This window comes from Tachypleus tridentatus, chromosome 12 (assembly GCF_004210375.1).
Source record: "Tachypleus tridentatus isolate NWPU-2018 chromosome 12, ASM421037v1, whole genome shotgun sequence".
NCBI classification, from domain to species: Eukaryota; Metazoa; Arthropoda; class Merostomata; order Xiphosura; family Limulidae; genus Tachypleus; species Tachypleus tridentatus.
Window position 1 is genome coordinate 39,051,180 of NC_134836.1, and position 19,206 is coordinate 39,070,385.

The window sequence follows — 19,206 nt, forward strand, 5'->3', positions numbered from 1 at the left end:
ATTATGCGCATTCATATTGGGCCTGGCATGGCCTAGCGCGTAAGGCGTGCGACTCGTAATCCGGCGCCCGCGTCACAAACATGCTCGCCCTCCCAGCCGTGGGGCGTTATAATGTGACGGTCAATCCCACTATTCGTTGGTAAAGAGTAGCCCACTCGTAATCCGATTTACATGTTAAATGAAATAATATGCTGTGTGATATGTGTTAAGGTCCATCAATGATATAACAAGTAATTTTTTCTGGGGAACTTCATGAAATCCATAACTTTTGGAACGTTGAAGAACGAACGATTTGCGGTGAAAATGGACTTAAATGAAATTAGAATTTTTTATACTTTCCTTTGTCTGTTTAAATACTTAAACACTTAAGTTGAAATTAAATTTGAAAATAACGCTTTATTAGTAGCCATTGGCATTGTTTTATTCTTTAGTTACTCTTTGTTAACCATAAGTACCTCATGAAGAGAATAGTTACTCTTTGTTAACCATAAGTACCTCATGAAGAGAATAGTTACTCTTTGTTAACCATAAGTACCTTATGAAAAGAATAGTTACTCTTTGTTAACCATAAGTACCTTATGAAAAGAATAGTTACTCTTTGTTAACCATAAGCACCTTATGAAGAAAATAGTTACTCTTTGTTAACCATAAGTACCTCACGAAGAGAATAGAAATCCAGTTTGTTTTGAGAAAAATGTTTTTTGTTATTTTTTTTTAATTTCGTTCAAAGTTACACGAGGGCTATCTGGCGCTAGCCGTCTCTAATTTATTAGTGTAAGACTAGAGGGAAGGCAGCTAACCATCACCACCCACAACCAATTCTTGCGCTACTCTTTTACCAAAGAATAGAAAGATTGACCGTTACATTATAACGCCCCAGAGTTGAAAGGACGAGCATGTTGGTGTGACGGGAATTCGAACCCGCGACCCTGAAATTACGAGTCGAGCACCTTAACCACTTGGCCATACCGGGCCAAAACATATAAAAAGGTGTCGTTTCAGACCATACTTTCTTAATATCCTAGTTTAATACTTGCTTACCAATTTAATACTTGTTTCGTCTTAAAAACTTTTCAGCATCATATACAGGTAGATATATATATATATTGTTTGATTTCCATTAGAATCATCTTGATTTTAATAAAATAATTTTCACCAAATTCAAAAGTAAATTTAAAAACGTCATCCATACGGTTGATTTTGACAGTACAGACAATACAGACAGTAGTATACAAAAGTAACATCGATTGTTCTTTAAATTATGTTTATTAAATTTACGAGGAGTTACCGACATTAATTATTCTACAAACGTTCTTTTCCTATCTGTTTTTGAGAAGTTAAAAACGACAATTAAAAAAAAAATTACCAATGGAACAAAACCGGAAATTTAATTTATAAAACTAAATAGAATAATGGAAAAAAAACTGATGTCGCCTTATTCATCAAATGAGTGAGATAAAGTGATTTATAGTGAAAAACGGTTAATATAGATGTTTATATCAGGAAGAAGAAATTTATTTAAATGTTGAATTATATACATATTTGTATATTGATAGGCTTATTGAAATGGTTCATATCGTGTACTGTTTTGCACTGTTTAAATGAGTCTAATGTACAGTTACTAACAGGATTAGCAAGAAGATGTTATATGGAAACATCTTTGAGGGAATTGAGACCTGTTTTAAACAACTGGGAAGTTGTTTGTTTCTATCTACTTCTCCAATATCTGGACGCTGCATCTATAAAGGATGCCACAAAGGAAATATTACATGACTGATAAGCTACTTACCATAAGGTTTTTCTTTAGAAGCTGGCTTTTGGCGAACATGTGCTCCACTGAATACTGGCCACAGATGAAGGGAAAAAAAGAAAACAAAACTAATACTTGTCATTATTGTTCTTTTAGGAGTGTATTGGGAACCCTTGCTATATGTACACAACATGAGTCAGAAGTGAATCCTCATACAACCATTTGGATTCAGTTAACTCTTGCTTCGTCGTGTAAGAACTCTTTCTTGCACGATCCGTGCGGCCAGACAAATGAGTATTTGAGGGCTCCAAACGTGGCTTCTTTAAACACCCTTTAAATCGATTTACAGATTCACTTTCAGTTCTTAACTGAAGATGGCGCCACACGCTGATATACCTTCGGAACAGCACTTTTGAAAAGTACATGCAGTTCAAAGTGTTGTCAATATATCTTACCTACTAACTTTCTCGAAATTCATAAGATCCCGTACTTGGTAAGTACCATGTGTTTATTACAACCCTGGTCTAGTGCTTTAATGCATACTTTCAAAAATTTCTTGTGAAAAACCTTCATTAGCGTTTTTCTGGCGAATTATGCGAGTGTACTTGGAATATTTTTTACCGTATTATTTAAATTAACTGGCTGCTTAGTATACGAAATTCGAATATTATTGTCACTTTTAAAATAATAAAAATATCAGTTGCACAGTAATCTTATACAAATGAACTTTTCTGTGTTAGAGGACTTTAAAATAATAAAGTTCCACATTTTAGATTCTTTACATAATAGTTATTCTTGAGAACAGAGCTATTTATCATAATATACGTTTTAGAATTATTACGTATATATAGTGTTGTACGTTTGAGAATCCTTACTCTGGTGTTATATTAAAACAAAGCTCTAGATCATAGTGTAAATTCTAGAAATCTCACGTAATAGTTGCATTAAACATCAGGCTATATGTATTGCGATGTAAAGTTTAGAATCTTTATTCTTCAATATTTTAGACGATATTTGTTTTGCATAATTCATGTCTAGAATAACAATTTATTCAAGTGCCCATACAATTAATTAAAAAAACTCATAATGGTGTCATGATATGCAAAAGTTAATTCTTAACGTATCGTAGTAGTGCCATAAACATCTAAAAATGATCAATTCTTAAGCCACAAGTGAGTTTAAATATAATTAACGAAAATACGTGAGAATGATGTAAGTAAAGAAGATGAAAATGAACGAAAACACCATCACCTAAAACAAAATCAAATTTATTGAATCAAACGACTGATTCATGACCTTATATATATAACTATTATTATTTCTTTATATGATAATTTACTTTCATGTGCCATCTTTGCTTCCTTATACATCATCTATGAAAGTTATTTTATGGCCAATTTTAATAGGAGACGAATTCAGAAAAAAAAAATTCCATATGTTGGATGTGAATATATTGTGGTTGACACATGATGACGTTAACAGGACAATATTTGTTCGCTGCCTAGATATGTTCATTTGCAACATGATAGAAACTGTAGTGGGTGTCTGCGGGGGTATCCTTATCTATATGGAGTAGCCCTTGTCAATGACGCTGCAAGAGGGTTAAAACACAGCATCTGATCTATTGCAATATGATAGAGACTGTAATGGGTGCATGCGGAAATATACTTATCAATGTGGCGTACCACCTGCCAAGGTGCCGAAAGATGGTTGAAACTCAGCACGATAGTATCTACTAGTAGATTTGCCAGGGTCATTGGACCTAAATTTAGCACTGAATTTAGTTTTCTTGACCTATCTTAGGATCCCGGGTACGCCATACTTAAACCTGTGTTCGTACGTGTTCATAACCAGATGTGGCAGACGTCCTCAAGCAACACAATGAGTGTCTTAGCGACGATTGTTTTCGGACACAAAATCAGTTGGGTGGCTATAAAAGTAAAAGGGGATAATAGAGTATCATGAGTTGGGTACATTGGAACGTCTGTATGTCACAAAAGGGGTCTAAGAATCCGGTAGAAGTATACTATTATAGTTAAATATATTTCATGCAGACTATACAGTAAGTTTTAGAAACTACTCTTATAATATAAATTTTTAAAATTCTGGGATAAAGTCAACAAAATGTGTGTGTGTGTGTGTGTGTGTGAAAACCTTTTAGATAAAAATATAAATACTCATCTTACTTCAGATAAGAGAGGTTTGACAAATTACGCAATTACTAGCTGATGAAGAAAAGTACTCTAATTACCAGCATAGTCTCTGTTATAAATTATACTTAGCTTTTAATTTTAAGTTTTCTTTATTACTCGTAAGGTAAAACTCATCAGAAAATATTGAAAGAGAAAAACGAAATAGCAATTTTAATTTTTTTTCTCGGTAAAAAAGAGGTTACGTCGAAAGGAATTTGGTGTTTCTTCTTGACAAAGATTAAAAAAAAGAGGTTACGTCGAAAGGAATTTGAGGTTTCTTCTTGATAAAGGTTAAGAAAAGAGGTTACGTAGAAAGGAATTTGATGTTTCTTCTTTACAAAGGTTAAAAGGTTACGTTACGTAGAAAGGAATTTGATGTTTTTCTTGACAAAGGTTAAGAAAAGAGGTTACGTAGAAAGGAATTTGAGGTTTCTTCTTGACAAAGATTAAAAAAAAGAGGTTACGTCGAAAGGAATTTGAGGTTTCTTCTTGATAAAGGTTAAGAAAAGAGGTTACGTAGAAAGGAATTTGATGTTTCTTCTTTACAAAGGTTAAAAAAGGTTACGTTACGTAGAAAGGAATTTGATGTTTTTTCTTGACAAAGGTTAAGAAAAGAGGTTACGTAGAAAGGAATTTGAGGTTTCTTCTTGACAAAGATTATGAAAAGAGGTTACGTAGAAAGGAATTTGATGTTTCTTCTTTACAAAGGTTAAAAAAGGTTACGTTACGTAGAAAGGAATTTGATGTTTTTTCTTGACAAAGGTTAAGAAAAGAGGTTACGTAGAAAGGAATTTGATATTTCTTCTTGACAAAGATTAAAAAAAAGAGGTTACGTAGAAAGGAATTTGAGGTTTCTTCTTGACAAAGGTTAAGAAAAGAGGTTACGTAGAAAGGAATTTGATGTTTATTCTTGACAAAGGTTAAGATGTATCACTTTATTATTATTACATGGTCATTGTGAAAAGATATACAAACATAAATATAGGGACACTTTTCTTATTTGTATTTTAACGTCTTTTTTGTTTTTAAGTAATAAAAAGATATAATTGATATGATATGTGTAATATGTGATAGATTCTACAATAACTAAAAAAATTACTTATGAAGTGTTCCAACAACTCAGGGAATAATAAAAATATACAGTGAGGCTTGATTAATTTTCTAATCATATCAAAGTATGTGTATATTTTCTTATAGCAAAGCCACATCGGGCTATCTGTTGAGCCCACTGAGGGTAATCGAACTCCTAATTTTAGCGTTGTAAATCTGTAGACTTACCGCTGTACCAGTGGGAGACAAAATCGAAATAAAGAATAACACATGTTTACTATGTTGTAAATTATCTAGAGAATGTTGAATCGGTATTTTTAAGACCTTTTGTAATACGCTCTCCGGCAAATCTTTTTCAAGCATTAGAAATGAGGACATATTCGTTAATACTTAAATAAATCAGCTTTATTTATTATAGTCAGGTCTCAAATGGAACGTTTCGTTTAAAAAGGTCTCAGCATGGAATAAGTAAGAAAGTAAGCTGATGATATTCGCACAAAAATATCTAATTCTGATGTCTGGCATAACCAGGTGGTTAGGGCGCTTGAGGTTGAGGGTCGCAGGTTGGATCTCCGTCACACCAAATATGCTCTCTCTTTCAGCTGTGGGGTTGTTATTATGTACGATCAATCCCACTATTCGTTGGTAAAAGAGTAGCCCAAGAGTTGGCGGTGGGTGATAATGACTAACCACCTTTCCTATAGTCTTACACTTCTAAAATTAACGACTGCTAGCGCAGGTAGCACTTGTGTAGTTGTGCACGAAATTATAAACAAACCAAACCAAACTCTAATTTTGATACGATATACAGGGGAAAGACACTGCCCACTGCCAGCTCTTTGGTTACCCTAATCGTAGAAAAGTATTTGACCACCACTCTCATAATGCACCCAGGGCTCTAAAGTAGAAGGGTGATTTTATGGCAAAGATACGCGAGCTATGGATTATCATATTTTACAGTTCGGAACGCTAGCTGTAGTCTATACTCGCCTTTGCCCAATTACAAAAAAATAAGCTCATATTTATTAAAAAAATTCACTTCAAACCATAAGTAACTCGATGGTAATTATATTTTCAACCAGCACTAAAATATAAACTACATTTTCGAAATGTGTGTGTGTCTTCTTATAACAAAGCCACATCCGGCTATCTGCTGAGCCCATTAAGGGGAATCGAAACCCTAATTTTAGCGTTGTAAATCCGTAGCCATACTGCTGTACTAGCGGTCGGCTACTCATAGTGAAAGAATTATACTGTTGGCTATCACTAGAGTGTAATATATTGTTATTTAATGTTACTTTAAAATAATTCAAATATGAGAACATTTAAAACGACATATGCTAGTAAAAGTATGCTACAAATGCCGTATAATGGCTCTAGTGCCTCACATAGTTATTTGTTGGTTGTAGAATAAACAACTGATTCTTACAACTTATTCGTTTAAAAAGCTGTTGCGCGTTTAAAAAGTACTGACACAAAATACGTACCATTGTTTTGCAACATTTTGTACTAGCATTAAGTACTCAGTAAGACATAAAATGAACCACACGTAATGTACATTAAAACCGAGTTACATACAAATAACCCTCTGAATGTTTAATACACTAAACTGTGTATGCTTAATGTGTACCTATTTATCGTGAGACAAAGAATTTTAAGAATAATTTTCATTCCTTCATTTGTTTTTGAATTTCGCGTAAAGCTACTCGAGGGCTATCTGTGCTAGCCGTCCCTAATTTAGCAGTGTAAGACTAGAGGGAAGGCAGCTAGTCATCACCACCCACAGCCAACTCTTGGGATACTCTTTTACCAACAAATAGCGGGATTGACCGTAACATTATAACGCCCCACAGCTGAAAGGGTGAGCATGTTTGACGCGATGGGGATGCAAACCCGCGACCCTCAGATTACGAGTCGCAAGCCTAAACACGCTTGGCTATCCGGGCCTTGTAAAAGATAAAACAAATGTTTACTATACCGTTACTGATATTTTATAAAATTACTTACAAATATTTCTGCACATAATTCACAATAGTAAGTAGTATCAATTGCTATGGTAATGTTTACAAAATTATTTAACTTATATACTTCATAAATTGATATTTTAATTTATTATATCAAAAATGTTTGTTTTTCTTAACTTCGCTCAAAGCTACTAAAGGGCTATCTGCGCTAGCCGTCCCTAATTTAGCAGTGTAAGACTGGAGGGAAGGCAGCTAGTCATCACCACCCACCGCCAACTCTTGGGCTACTCTTTTACCCACGAATAATGGGATTGACCGTCACCTTATAACGTCCCTACGGCTGAAAAGGCAAGCCTGTTTAGTGCGAAGGTGATTCGAACCTACGACCCTCAGATTACGAGTCGAATGCCTTAAACATGCGGGGCTGTCGAAAATGAATAAATAGTAAAATAAACTTAAACACGAAAACACAATACAATAAGCTTGAAGTAAATCGATCTTATAGCACCATTTTCTAATCCGAGGGTCACGGGTTCGAATTCCCGTCATACCGTGGGGGCGTGAAAATGTGAGTATCAATCCTACTATTCGTTGGTAAAAGAGTATCTTAAGAGTTGGCGGTGGGTGATGATGACTAGCTTCTCTCTAGTCTCACACTGTTAAATTGGGGATGGCTAGCGCAGATAGCCCTCATGTAGCTTTACGCGAAATTCAAAACAAAAACAAACCAAGCACTACTTTCTTAGCATAAAGTTTAAATCACGAGGTTAAATAAATAGGTTTTACTTTACAAACAATTTGTTTGGGTAAAAGTAAATGATTGCTCTTAAATACAAACAATAAGAATACCTTTACTTTTCCTTCCTTTCAGTGTAATGGATGATACCAAATAGCTTAATCTGTCATTTTGGAAAAATGATGGAGAAAATTGGAAGTATAAAACCTTTGTTTATAGTCACGAGTGCCTTCCTGTATGAGATATTTATGTCCCTTTTGAAAATAACAACTTCAGGGAATCGTTATAATGCGCTGTGATTTATGAAACATCAAATAAACAACAGGAATTATTCTCTAAATTTCTGGTCTTCAAAATCTTGAAAGAGAATAAGAAAGAGATCACCAGTAAAATGATCTTAAAACCGACTCTATTTGAAAGGAAATTTTAAGCCAAAAAGAACTGGAAGATAGAACAAACGAAATACCACAATCTATCCTTAAAATTGATACCTTATTAGACTGAAGTAAAAGAAGCATAATGCCAGACTGAAGTCCTTATTTTTGGAGTTTACTGGCTACATGTGGTCCGTTTAATTGTTTTATTTTAGTTGTTGGAATTCATAATCTCGGATATCCATAAAGCTTACTTTCCTAATACGCAGGGATTCAGAGTTTTATGTAAATTGAAATCATATGTAAATTACGTATGAAAGAATTTATTATATATATTTTTAGGATTATCGCACAACAAATGCTCAAATCTAATTTGGCTCACTGAACGTGCTCAAACGAAGCGAGATCATTGATTGGTTTCGTAATCCCTTTGAAAGAATAGATAAGTGTGATATTATAGCCCACATTTCACTGTCATATCTATCATATCTCAAATTTTAACCTGTATTTATAATGGCATTTGATTAATAAATAATTTTGATACTTATAATGTATTGTTTTCGACTTTTTGACGTGTATGCTATCCAAAATAATGTACGATTTTCATTCAGAATTGAAATTAATAATTTTAACAAGAAAGAGATTTGAGATCTTATTCATTATTACTTGAGAATAAGTTAAACCGATATCGGGGAATTACGCCCCACAACAGCAACTCTGAATAAGCAAAAACAAGAACAAAACCAATTCTCTTGTTGTAAAGAAATATCGGTTTATATGTATTTTGCTTAGTTGTCCCAGAATTCTGGCTGCAGTGAAACAAAGTTTCTATCAAGTGTAGACTTGGGTTTTCTCTGAATCCTAGTAGGGGCGACAAACGTAATTTATGCTTATGGTAAATGGTCGGACACAACGTCGAGATAGTGGCAAAATGTAGTTTATGTATATAGTTGTTCAAGTATCTAAATATTTCTCAGGATTAGAGTAGGATGGGACTACTTGTTACAGGAGTGTTTTTTTTTTTGTTGTTTTTTTAATTTCGCGCAAAGCTACTCGAGGGCTATCTGCATTAGCCGTCCCTAATTTAGTAGTGTAAGACTAGAGGGAAGGCAGCTAGTCATCACCACCCACCACCAACTCTTGGGCTAATCTTTTACCAACGAATAGTGGGATTGATCGTCACATTATAACGCTTCCATGGCTGAAAAGGCGAGCATGTTTGGTGCGACGGGGTTGCGAACCCGCAACCCTAAGATTACGAGTCGCACGTCTTAACCCACCTGGCCATGCCAGGCCTACAGGAGTGAGTTGTTACTGTTACAGGGGCGATTTGTCACAGTACTCGTCGCTCAAGAAGGTCTGTAATCATAGTGTTTGTATGGTAGCACGTGCTCTTGCCTTTACGGTGTTTCTTATAAAAATATCCCAAGACTTGTTCCCTTGCAAACATTAACGTGTACATAATTTTTTTTAATATGTTAGGCTTATAGGTAGTAAGCATACACGCAATTTAGAATGTAAGAATAGAGAAGTGATGAGTTATTTGTTTTTCAGTATGCATAGTACTAGTTCTTATTCATTGCAACAGTATAGGCTTAATAAAGTCGCCAGAAGTGCTGAGATTTTTTAGATACATTAGTCCTATATAAAAGTCCCGAAGTAGCAGAAGAAAACACACAACACATTCTACACCTATATATTATTCGACGCACACACAAACACGAAAAGCAACGTCTAATGACAGTGGAAAATAGCTTAGGTGGAAGCTATGAAAAAAGAATTTACTTTTTCTCAGGTGAATGATGCGTTAAAGAAACAAAAACAAATTCAACGTGGCAGCCTGCTTGTGACAGTCGATTTGTGTGGTTTGTTACGTCAAGACTGTTCCTGCAGAAAACTATCTGAAGGGTGCAATTGCAGAGAGTTGTCTCAACTTGAATGTAACGAGGAAATGCACCTTTCGTGTATAACTTCCAGAAAGATTGACACTATGGACTGAAGTCCCGCTATAATTTCTTTTTTCCCCCTCACAACTGTAACATTAATACAAATTGTAATTTTTTTTATAAACTATTTTACCAACTATGCAGTATCTATATATATGACTGCATAACTTGGTTATTTGTCCGAAGCAATTCTTCTGGACGTAAAGATGTTCCACACTGTGTGTCACCACATGTCCTACTAACGGGACAGATCGTGACAATTAATTTTTGGTTACCATTTAAGCTGTGTATTAGAAAATATGAGGAGTCTAATTATTTCATATGCTGTTTTTATGAATATAGATACAATTTAATATATGAAGTAAAAAATAACTTTACCTTTTCGGAATTTTATTTAATAAAATTTAAAACTTAGTATTTAACTACGGATATGGACATCTTCCCAACCAGTCTAATTCAATGTAAAATGGTTAATCTAATAATAGACTTGGTCTGAAGGTTATTGCTCACTAAAAATCGTGCTCGCCTATATACAGTAACAAAGCGGCATACTTGCGATCTTATACCGTTAGAAACCAAGTTTCAGTACTCGTAATGGGCAGAGCACAAATAGCCCATTCTTTATCTTTGAGCTTATCTACAAGCAAACTGAAATTCACAATTTTGATGATAAAACAATTTTCGTTTCTATTATTTATATTATTTTATTTGTTAAAAATACTGTTTCATACTATCTTCGTATGTCTAAATTAAGTTACATTTATTGTTGATGCTTAGCATGCTGCTAACCGGTGGCCTAGTTCGAGGGCTTGTCACGCTAATAAGTTGGGAAGCTTAAATAGCTCTCTTCTCTTAAAAACATAGCAAAAAAGTTTAGCTCTGCGATTGGTTGACTATGATGATCCAATAAAACAGTTAGTAAAATGATCGCTTCATTTATAATCTATGAATATCTAAAATCAAGTTATACACCAACCAAGAATCAGATTAGCATTACATTAAATATTTTCTATTATAAGATGTTAGATAAATTGTTTTTAAACAGCTAATAGACAATAAATTAGACTGTAAAAATTAATGATAAACAGACAAAAACTGTCATATCATGCATTTTAAAAGTATTTAACACAAAATCTCTAATTTGTTTTGTTTCGAGCATTCCCATACTAATAGGTTAGAGAGAAGGCAGATAGTTGACTTGGGTTACTCGAAGCTATTAATGGGATTCTTATAACAAACAGACTGCCTTAAACTACTCAGCGCGATTTGTTTCGGCAACAGAACGTGAATCGCGGACCCACAGGTCCACAAAAAGGCATCCTAATTTTAACTAAACGTAAAATTCATATTTAGAATAGATAATAGTGATGTAATAAATTAACTAACCCAAGAACTCTTTTCATATTCTACGATGATATCATTTTAATATTACCTTTAGACTATATGCGGACATAAACGCTAGAAAATGTATTTCGATACCCTTGAAGGGAGTATTTAACACAGATAGCCTATTGTATAACTTTGAACTTAATTACAAAGAAACAAACTTTACATTATATTAGTTTTGGTTGTAACGTAAAACAGGACATTAAAGAAAGATAAAGATTGGATAATATAGTTCTATTATGAATTTCCAAAGGGTGTAACATAACTCGAAAAGTAACTGACATGTTTAACAAGTGTTATATAACAATTAAAATAATAAAAAGAAAGAAAACAGATAAACAAATAAACGAAGAAAAGCATAAATTGATAATTATTAAATAAATATATTAATTCATGAAGTGAGAAAGAGATTGGTTTGTTTTGTTTGGAATTTCACTCAAAGCTACACTAGGACTATCTGCGCTAGCCGGCCCTAATTTAGCTGTGTAAGACTAGAAAAAAGGCAACTAGTCATCATCACATACCGCCAACTCATTGACTACTCTTTTACCAACGAATAGTGGGATTGACTGTAACGTTATAGTGCCCCCACGGCTGAAAGGGCAAACGTGTTTGGTGCGACGGGGATTCGAACCCGTGACCCTCAGATTACGAGTCGAGTGCCTTAACCATCTGTCCATGCTGGGCCGAGAAAGAGATAAAGAGGCTGTCTTTTCTCTTTGAAAAGGTCTCAGTGGCTCAGTGATAAACTTGAAAACTCATAACGCTAAAATCTAAGGTTCAATCAATGCAGTAGCCACAACACAGATGACTCATTTATTACCACAATTGAACATCTGAGGTGGCATATTTTATTATCTTTGGCAGTTTGTAGCACCATGTTTTACAGTCTGCTTCCCATATTGAAGCTAAGGATAGAATCCATCGATTCAGTCTGTGAAGATCTGAATTTGACAGAATTTGGTTACGAAATGGGTGTTAAATCTCTCAAATGTCTCAGTCACAAGCAGTACCAAAACTAATGTATCGCATGCTTTCGTACACTTAAATATTACCATGTAGCTTACTGATGCTTAGAACACCATGCAGACTGACCTGCAGTTTTGAGGCAATTCTGATGTCAGAACATAATGGTGATGTTTATCGACATCAAATTAATAACTAGCTATCTTCTAACCAAATGTAGAATCGAGTGACGAGTACTCTGATTGTTAATACAAAACTAATCTATGTTTCAAAGATCATAGTATTAAACTGTCGATCGCAACAAACCAAGCCACAAAGTGTTCAAATTTAAATTTATAGTTCGTATATCTTGAAATAACATTTCATTTGTAATATAAACCCAAAATATTTAAGAAAATAAAAATATGGAAGTTTTAATTAATAACTGTATCATTTCAACTTCCAGCAAATAAAATGTTTTTACAGTAATTTTCTGATTATTCTCCACGGCAAAAAATTTTCATAATGTTTTCATTGTAAGAAGTTGTATTAGCAGGTTCCACTTTGTCATCTACACCCATTGTTTATTCCATTTTTTTCTTTAAAATATTATGTTATTCATCAACAGATATTCATTTTCTTTAAAAATAAGCAGATTTAGATTATGGTATAATGTGTTGCTATGGCAACCACGCAGGTGAAAGTGTACATATTGGGAAACTTACAAACACTAATCTACTTATCCATCACGTAACAAGGGAAGAAGAAATATGTAATAAATCTACATTGATCTTACATCACTTTGCAAAGGTCATTGGTTACGATTGAAAATTTAACAAACTATATATAATAAAATATGAGGGATGTTATATGTATTATGGTTTCCATGGCGACAAAGGGCGGATTGGAAGTGGATCTACATCTGGAAACGTACTTAAGGTCATGGTCGATTCATGTATGCAGTTTTATGTGTTTTTGTTTTGAAAGAAAACTTTGAGCTGTATTAAGATATACCGAACTACTGAAACTCCTTGTAGTGAGTGAGGTTCTTAACTAGTTTTCTGATGGGCGACCTTGTCAGGAAGAAAAATCCATATTTCTGTCATCCTTCACATTTGAGAATATCTACTAACTTTTTTGAATTATCAGGTCAGGATCTAATAATCAATTCAATAGATGTAGATAAATGTCTTGCTGACAACCGAACTCTGAATTTTTAAGTTTTTATTTCCAATAATAATTGTACAGCTTTACAACAAACAAACCCTACCGAAAACTAATAACTGAGACTCTTTGAAAAAAAAAATTTTGAATAGATCTGTTAACCAGTTTTTATAGTCATGAGTCATTAAAGAAAATATAGATGTTTGAATAATAATATACGGCCCTTTAATAAATATATGACGCCAGGAAACCTGAGAAAAGGTATTTTGTAAACCAATAAAACACTTAATTATCACATAAGCATAAGCATTTCCAGCCTGTACTCTTCGACTTTAAAATGTACAGATAACAAGCTTTATTACCTGGTTCTTTAACTGATTTATAAACATAGTAGATTAACAGTGAAAGCACCATTTGCAATATACATCTATGTGCGAAATAGACAGTCAACGAAACAGCTGCTCGTAGTCCGTTCAGGCATATTATTATTATTTTATTTATTTTTTATGCCAGTAAGTTCTAAAAGATTTAAGATGAAAGTGTACATATATATGACTGTGGAGTTCTATAAAAAAAATAAATCATTTTAAGCATTATGTGTGCAAGTTAGTCGATTCTTAACTAACCCGAACCTTAACCCTAGAAAAATTAATGAAGCTCATATATTATAGTTTTTTAAAAGCAATTTTAAAGTATTAGTATATCAAAATTATTATGGATTCATTATCTTATTAGTTACAGAGTTCCTTCCAAGTTATATATGAGTTATAAATAAAATAGAAAAAAGATGGTTACTGTCCTTATTCCGATTAATCGTTCTAGTTTCTGGTGAGGCTCCACTATGTTCTTGTTTGTTTGCAGTTAAACATCACGAGTATCGAAACCGGACTTACTGCTGAGCCACTAGGAGATTGTTTTTATATATTGATTGATATTGATTTTTTTGTTTATTGCTTTAAAAAGTGTTGCAATAAACAAACATATAACATTACTCAATGTGATGCAATCTGCAACAACATACTGAGTTACTCAATTGAAGAAACGTAACAAAGTTGGTCCTTCTAGTGTGAAATATTTCCCAGTTTCATACTTTTCTCCCAAACTCATTTTTACCAAAGTAAAGTGCAGGAGAGAAACGAGTTGCAGAGATACTATGTGCACAGTAGTGATGGGTATATGGTATTAAGTAGTGAATGATACTATGTTCTCAGTAGTGATGGGTTTATGGTATTAAGTAGTGACTGATACCATGTTCTCAGTAGTGGTAAATATATGGGATTAAGTAGTGACTGATACTGTGTGCTCAGTAGTGTTGGGTATATGGTATTAAGTTGTAACTGATGCTGTGTGCTCAGTAGTGTTAGGTATATGGCATTACGTAGTAACTGATAATGTGTGCTCAGTAGTGTTGGGTATATGGTATTAAGTAGTGAATGATACTATGTGCTTAGTAGGTATGGGTTTACGGTATTAAGTAGTGAATGATACTATGTGCTTAGTAGTTATGAGTATATGGTATTAAGTAGTGACTGATACTATGTTCTCAGTAGTAATGTGTATATGGTATTAAGTAGTGGCTGATACTATGTGCACAGTAGTGACGGGTATATGGTATTAAGTAGTGACTGATACCATGTGCACAGTAGTGACGGGTATATGGTATTAAGTAGTGACTGATACTGTGTGCTCAGTAGTGTTGGGTATATGGTATTAAGTAGTAACTGATGCTGTGTGCTCATTAGTGTTAGGTATATGGCATTAAGTAGTAACTGATACTGTGTGCTCAGTAGTGTTGGATATATGGTATTAAGTGACTGATACTGAATGTTTAAGACGATAGTGAAGAAGAAATGTAAGTGAGCTTTTCATAAAGATAAAGGTAGTTTACGATACCAAGAAAGTAACTAACTATTACAGGATTATTTGTAAATATTTGAAAAGAAACACCAGATCCAAATAGATATGAAAAAAAAATCACTACACAACCAGTATTCAAACTGTAGATGAAGAAGAGCGTTATGGATGATATAATAATATTATTTACCTTGAAGTTCTTCATAGCAAAGTATATTATATAGGAAATACTGGCACATCAATACCTGCCTTCAATATATTTGGTCCGGTATAGCCAAGCGTGTTAAGGCGTGCGACTCGTAATCTGAGGGTCGCGGGTTCGCATCCCCGTCGCGCCAAACATGCTCGCCCTTTCAGCCGTGGGGGCGTTATAATGTCACAATCAATCCCACTATTCGTTGGTAAAAGAGTAGCCTAAGAGTTGGCGGTGGGTGGTGATGACTAGCTGCCTTCCCTCTAGTCTTACATCGCTAAATTAGGGACGGTTAGCACAGATAGCCCTCGAGTAGCTTTGTGCGAAATTCAAAAACAAACAAACAAATCAATCTATTTATGAAGAAATACATAAAACAAAATACTGCCTTCTGTCTATTTACAGCAAAGAGAAGTGTATATAAAATATTCATAAAACACTATCGGCATTGTTCCTATTCACAGAGAAGAATATTATGAAAAAAAATTAAAATGGACAAATAGGGAAGTTGAACAATTACAGAAGAAAAATTAAAACACTTTTATTCTAAAAAAAACTACAATGTTTATTTTATGTGGTGTTGCTAACTATATGGTATTTATAAATCAAATACCAAAGCAATAAAGCAGTGTTGAAAGCGGGAGAGCAGTTTGTGTGTTTGTTTTTGAATATTTCGCGCAAAGTTGCAAAAGGGCTATCTCCGCTAGCCGTCCCTAATTTAGCAGTGTAGGACTAAAAGTAAGGCAGCTAGTCATCACTACCCACCATTAACTCTTGGGTTACTCTTTTCATCAACGAATAGTGGGATTGGATGTCACAATATAACGCTCCACGGCTAAAAGGACGAGCATGTTTGGTGTGAAAGGGATTCGAACCCATGACTCTCAGATTTCGAGTCGAATGCCTTAACCACCTGGCCATGCCGGGGCATGGGAGAGTAGTAGAAAAATATTTCAAACAAGAAATAGCACAAAACAAATTTGGTAATTCAAACTTTGATTTCAAGAATTCAAGTCTTCTATTGGATAATGAAAACTTTAAAAAGGAAACGAAAAACTGTCCCTGTAGAAAATAATATTCAAATGATGGGTGTAGGCTCTTTATGGTCATCAGAAAACATGGCCATTAATGAGAGAATAGTCACAGGCTGCGGGAGTTTCCACTGAAACAACGTGCTCTAAGTTATCCTAAAAAAAATATTAAAACAAAATTTGGGTGTGTTGTAATAGTGACGTATCCTATTTTTATCAGGCGCGAATTTGAACCAGAAGTGAAGAAAAGCAGTGAAAAGAGTAAAATGAAAAAGAAAGGAATTTACTGGACATATTCAAGTGTTAGTAAACAGCAAACGCAGTGTAAGTTCTGACAATTATTTTTCGTGTGTGGAGTTTGCCAAAAGCTTCTAGGGTTTGTGAGTAACAATACATGACACAATGAGAAAAAAAAGTGTTGAATCGACATCTGAAATGATACCCGTAAAAGGCCGTCCTCGTTTTAAAGGAAATTTGCTGTCACGAATTTGCTGCCTAACTTATTTCCCGAAGCATGAAAAAATAGCTTTACTTCTGCGCACTTGTTATGACCACACAGACCTAAGACAATAAAGAAGACAAAAAAGGCAGTGTGATTCTAGCTAAGAACAGTACTAAAGAGGTTGTGGATACTGTTGAACAGTTGCTAAAGGGTTAGTGAATTAAAAGGAAGACAAACAGTTAGCCAGTAGCTGTTATTTTTTTACTGCCTGAATACTTTTGTTTTATGGCTACATCTTGATCATGACTGGAATAAAAGAAGTCACGTAGAAAATGGCTTTTCTTCTAGAAAAATACTGGTATAGTAATATAAGTCAATACCGACTATAAAATCAAAGACTTGTATTGCAGTAAAATATTGTTACAAGCTATGCACTGAGGTAATCGAAATAAATAATGAAAGACAGGTGTGAAAAATGCCAAAATTATGTAGGAAAAAAACATACCAATATAATATATGAGATCTAATGATCAAAGATTGCTTACTATAGTAACATGAGTTTTTCTTTTCAATTTTCATACTTTTTTCATTACCTAATTCTTGTATCGCACATTATTTGTTTGTTTATAGACAAGTACAAAGCCACAGAAAAGGCTATCTATGCAGTGCCCACCATGAGTACTGAACCATGGTCTCTAGCGTTATAAGTCCATAGACAGGCCTGGCATGGCCAGGTGGCTAAGGCACTCGACTCGTAATCCGAGGGTAGTGGGTTTGAATCCCCGTCACACCAAACATGCTCACCATTTCAGCCGTGGGGGCGTTATATTGTGACGGTCAATCCTACTATTTGTTGGTAAAAGAGTAACCCAAGAGTTGTCGGTGGGTGGTGATGACTAGTTGCCTTTTCTCTGGTCTTACACTGCTAAATGAGGAACGGCTAGCGTAGATAGCCCTCGTGTAGCTTTGCGCGAAATTATAACCATGTCCATAGACTTGCTGCTTTGTCACAAGGGGTGGGAGCCATCATACTCTAAAGTTTAATAGTGTTTGATATTATAATGTACTAAACTAAGTATTAATACGCAAAAATAAGAGCACATAAAAAGTACAAATAATATGTTTTTGCCCTATTTAAATGCGTTGAGTCTATACGGAACCCAATGACAGTTAGTGATAATTTGAAGCAGAGAATAAAAAAGTGAACTTTTAAATATAAAACCCAGTACCAATGTTTTACTTATTTATAAGTAGGAGTTTCTCACAGAATATTTGCAAGATCGCTATTAATTGAATATATTCATTTATTATTTTGGAAACTTATATTCAATAAATGGTTTATTTTCCATTACCGTTTAAAATAAATTTGGTTTATTATCGTGATAGGATTAATAAACACGGGTCATATAATCAAATTAGAGTATGTTTAGTAACGTTGCAAAAGATTTGTTTTGAATTTTGCGCAAAGCTACTCGACGTATATATGTTTTAGATGTTCCTAATTTAGATGTGAAACTCTAGAGAAAAGGCAACTATTCATCACTATCAACCACCAACTCGTGGACTACTCTTTTACTAACGAATATTGGGATTGACTGTTATTTTTTTACGCCCTTACCGTTGAAAGCTTTAACAGGAAGATGATGATTGTGGAAGAAGGAGATTCGAACCTGTGACTCGTATATTGTGAGACGGGCACCCTAATCATCTGGTCATGATGCCAAGCCAGTTGGAAAAAAATAACCTATTTTCACTTGTTTGGAGAAACATTAATTAATAAAATGAAATTATAAATTAGCTGATTTATACACAGCTCTCGCATATTTTAGCTTCCATTGTAAATTATGGTATATTATTAGGTGAATTATAGGGACTTTGTTATGGATCTTATTTTCTTGTAGGAATTGCTGAATTACTGGATAATTCAACTATTCTTAAAAGGTAATTTAAAAATTATGCAAGTATTGCTTTAGCTTGTTTAGCCCAGAAATGTGTATTAAGAATACAATAAAACAACTTACGTATAGTCCCCCGCTGGTACAGCGGTAAATATGCGGTTTTACAATGCCAGTATCAGGGGTTCGATTCCTTGCGGTAGACTCAGCAGACAGACAGCCCGATTTGGCTATGGTGTAACAAAACACGCACTTATGCATAGTTTTACTTACTTGTTATGGGG

The 19,206-nt window shown here is 34.2% G+C and overlaps 1 protein-coding gene across 5 annotated transcripts in view; it reads right to left on the bottom strand.

Annotated features, from left to right (window-relative positions):
- Positions 1-19,206, bottom strand: part of LOC143233074 (neural cell adhesion molecule 1-B-like) — a 325,804-nt gene that overhangs the window by 230,525 nt on the left and 76,073 nt on the right. For 4 of the 5 annotated variants that reach the window (XR_013017951.1, XM_076468956.1, XM_076468955.1 and 1 more), the window contains exon 1: positions 1,790-2,039. The exons of the other annotated variant lie outside the window; for it this stretch is intronic. Coding sequence is in view for 3 of the 4 variants with exons in the window: in XM_076468956.1 (XP_076325071.1) it covers positions 1,790-1,943 (154 nt within the window). In the remaining variant the exon portion in view is untranslated. Of the gene's footprint in view, positions 1-1,789; positions 2,040-19,206 lie in introns of those variants that run through there. 5 annotated transcript variants of the gene reach the window in all.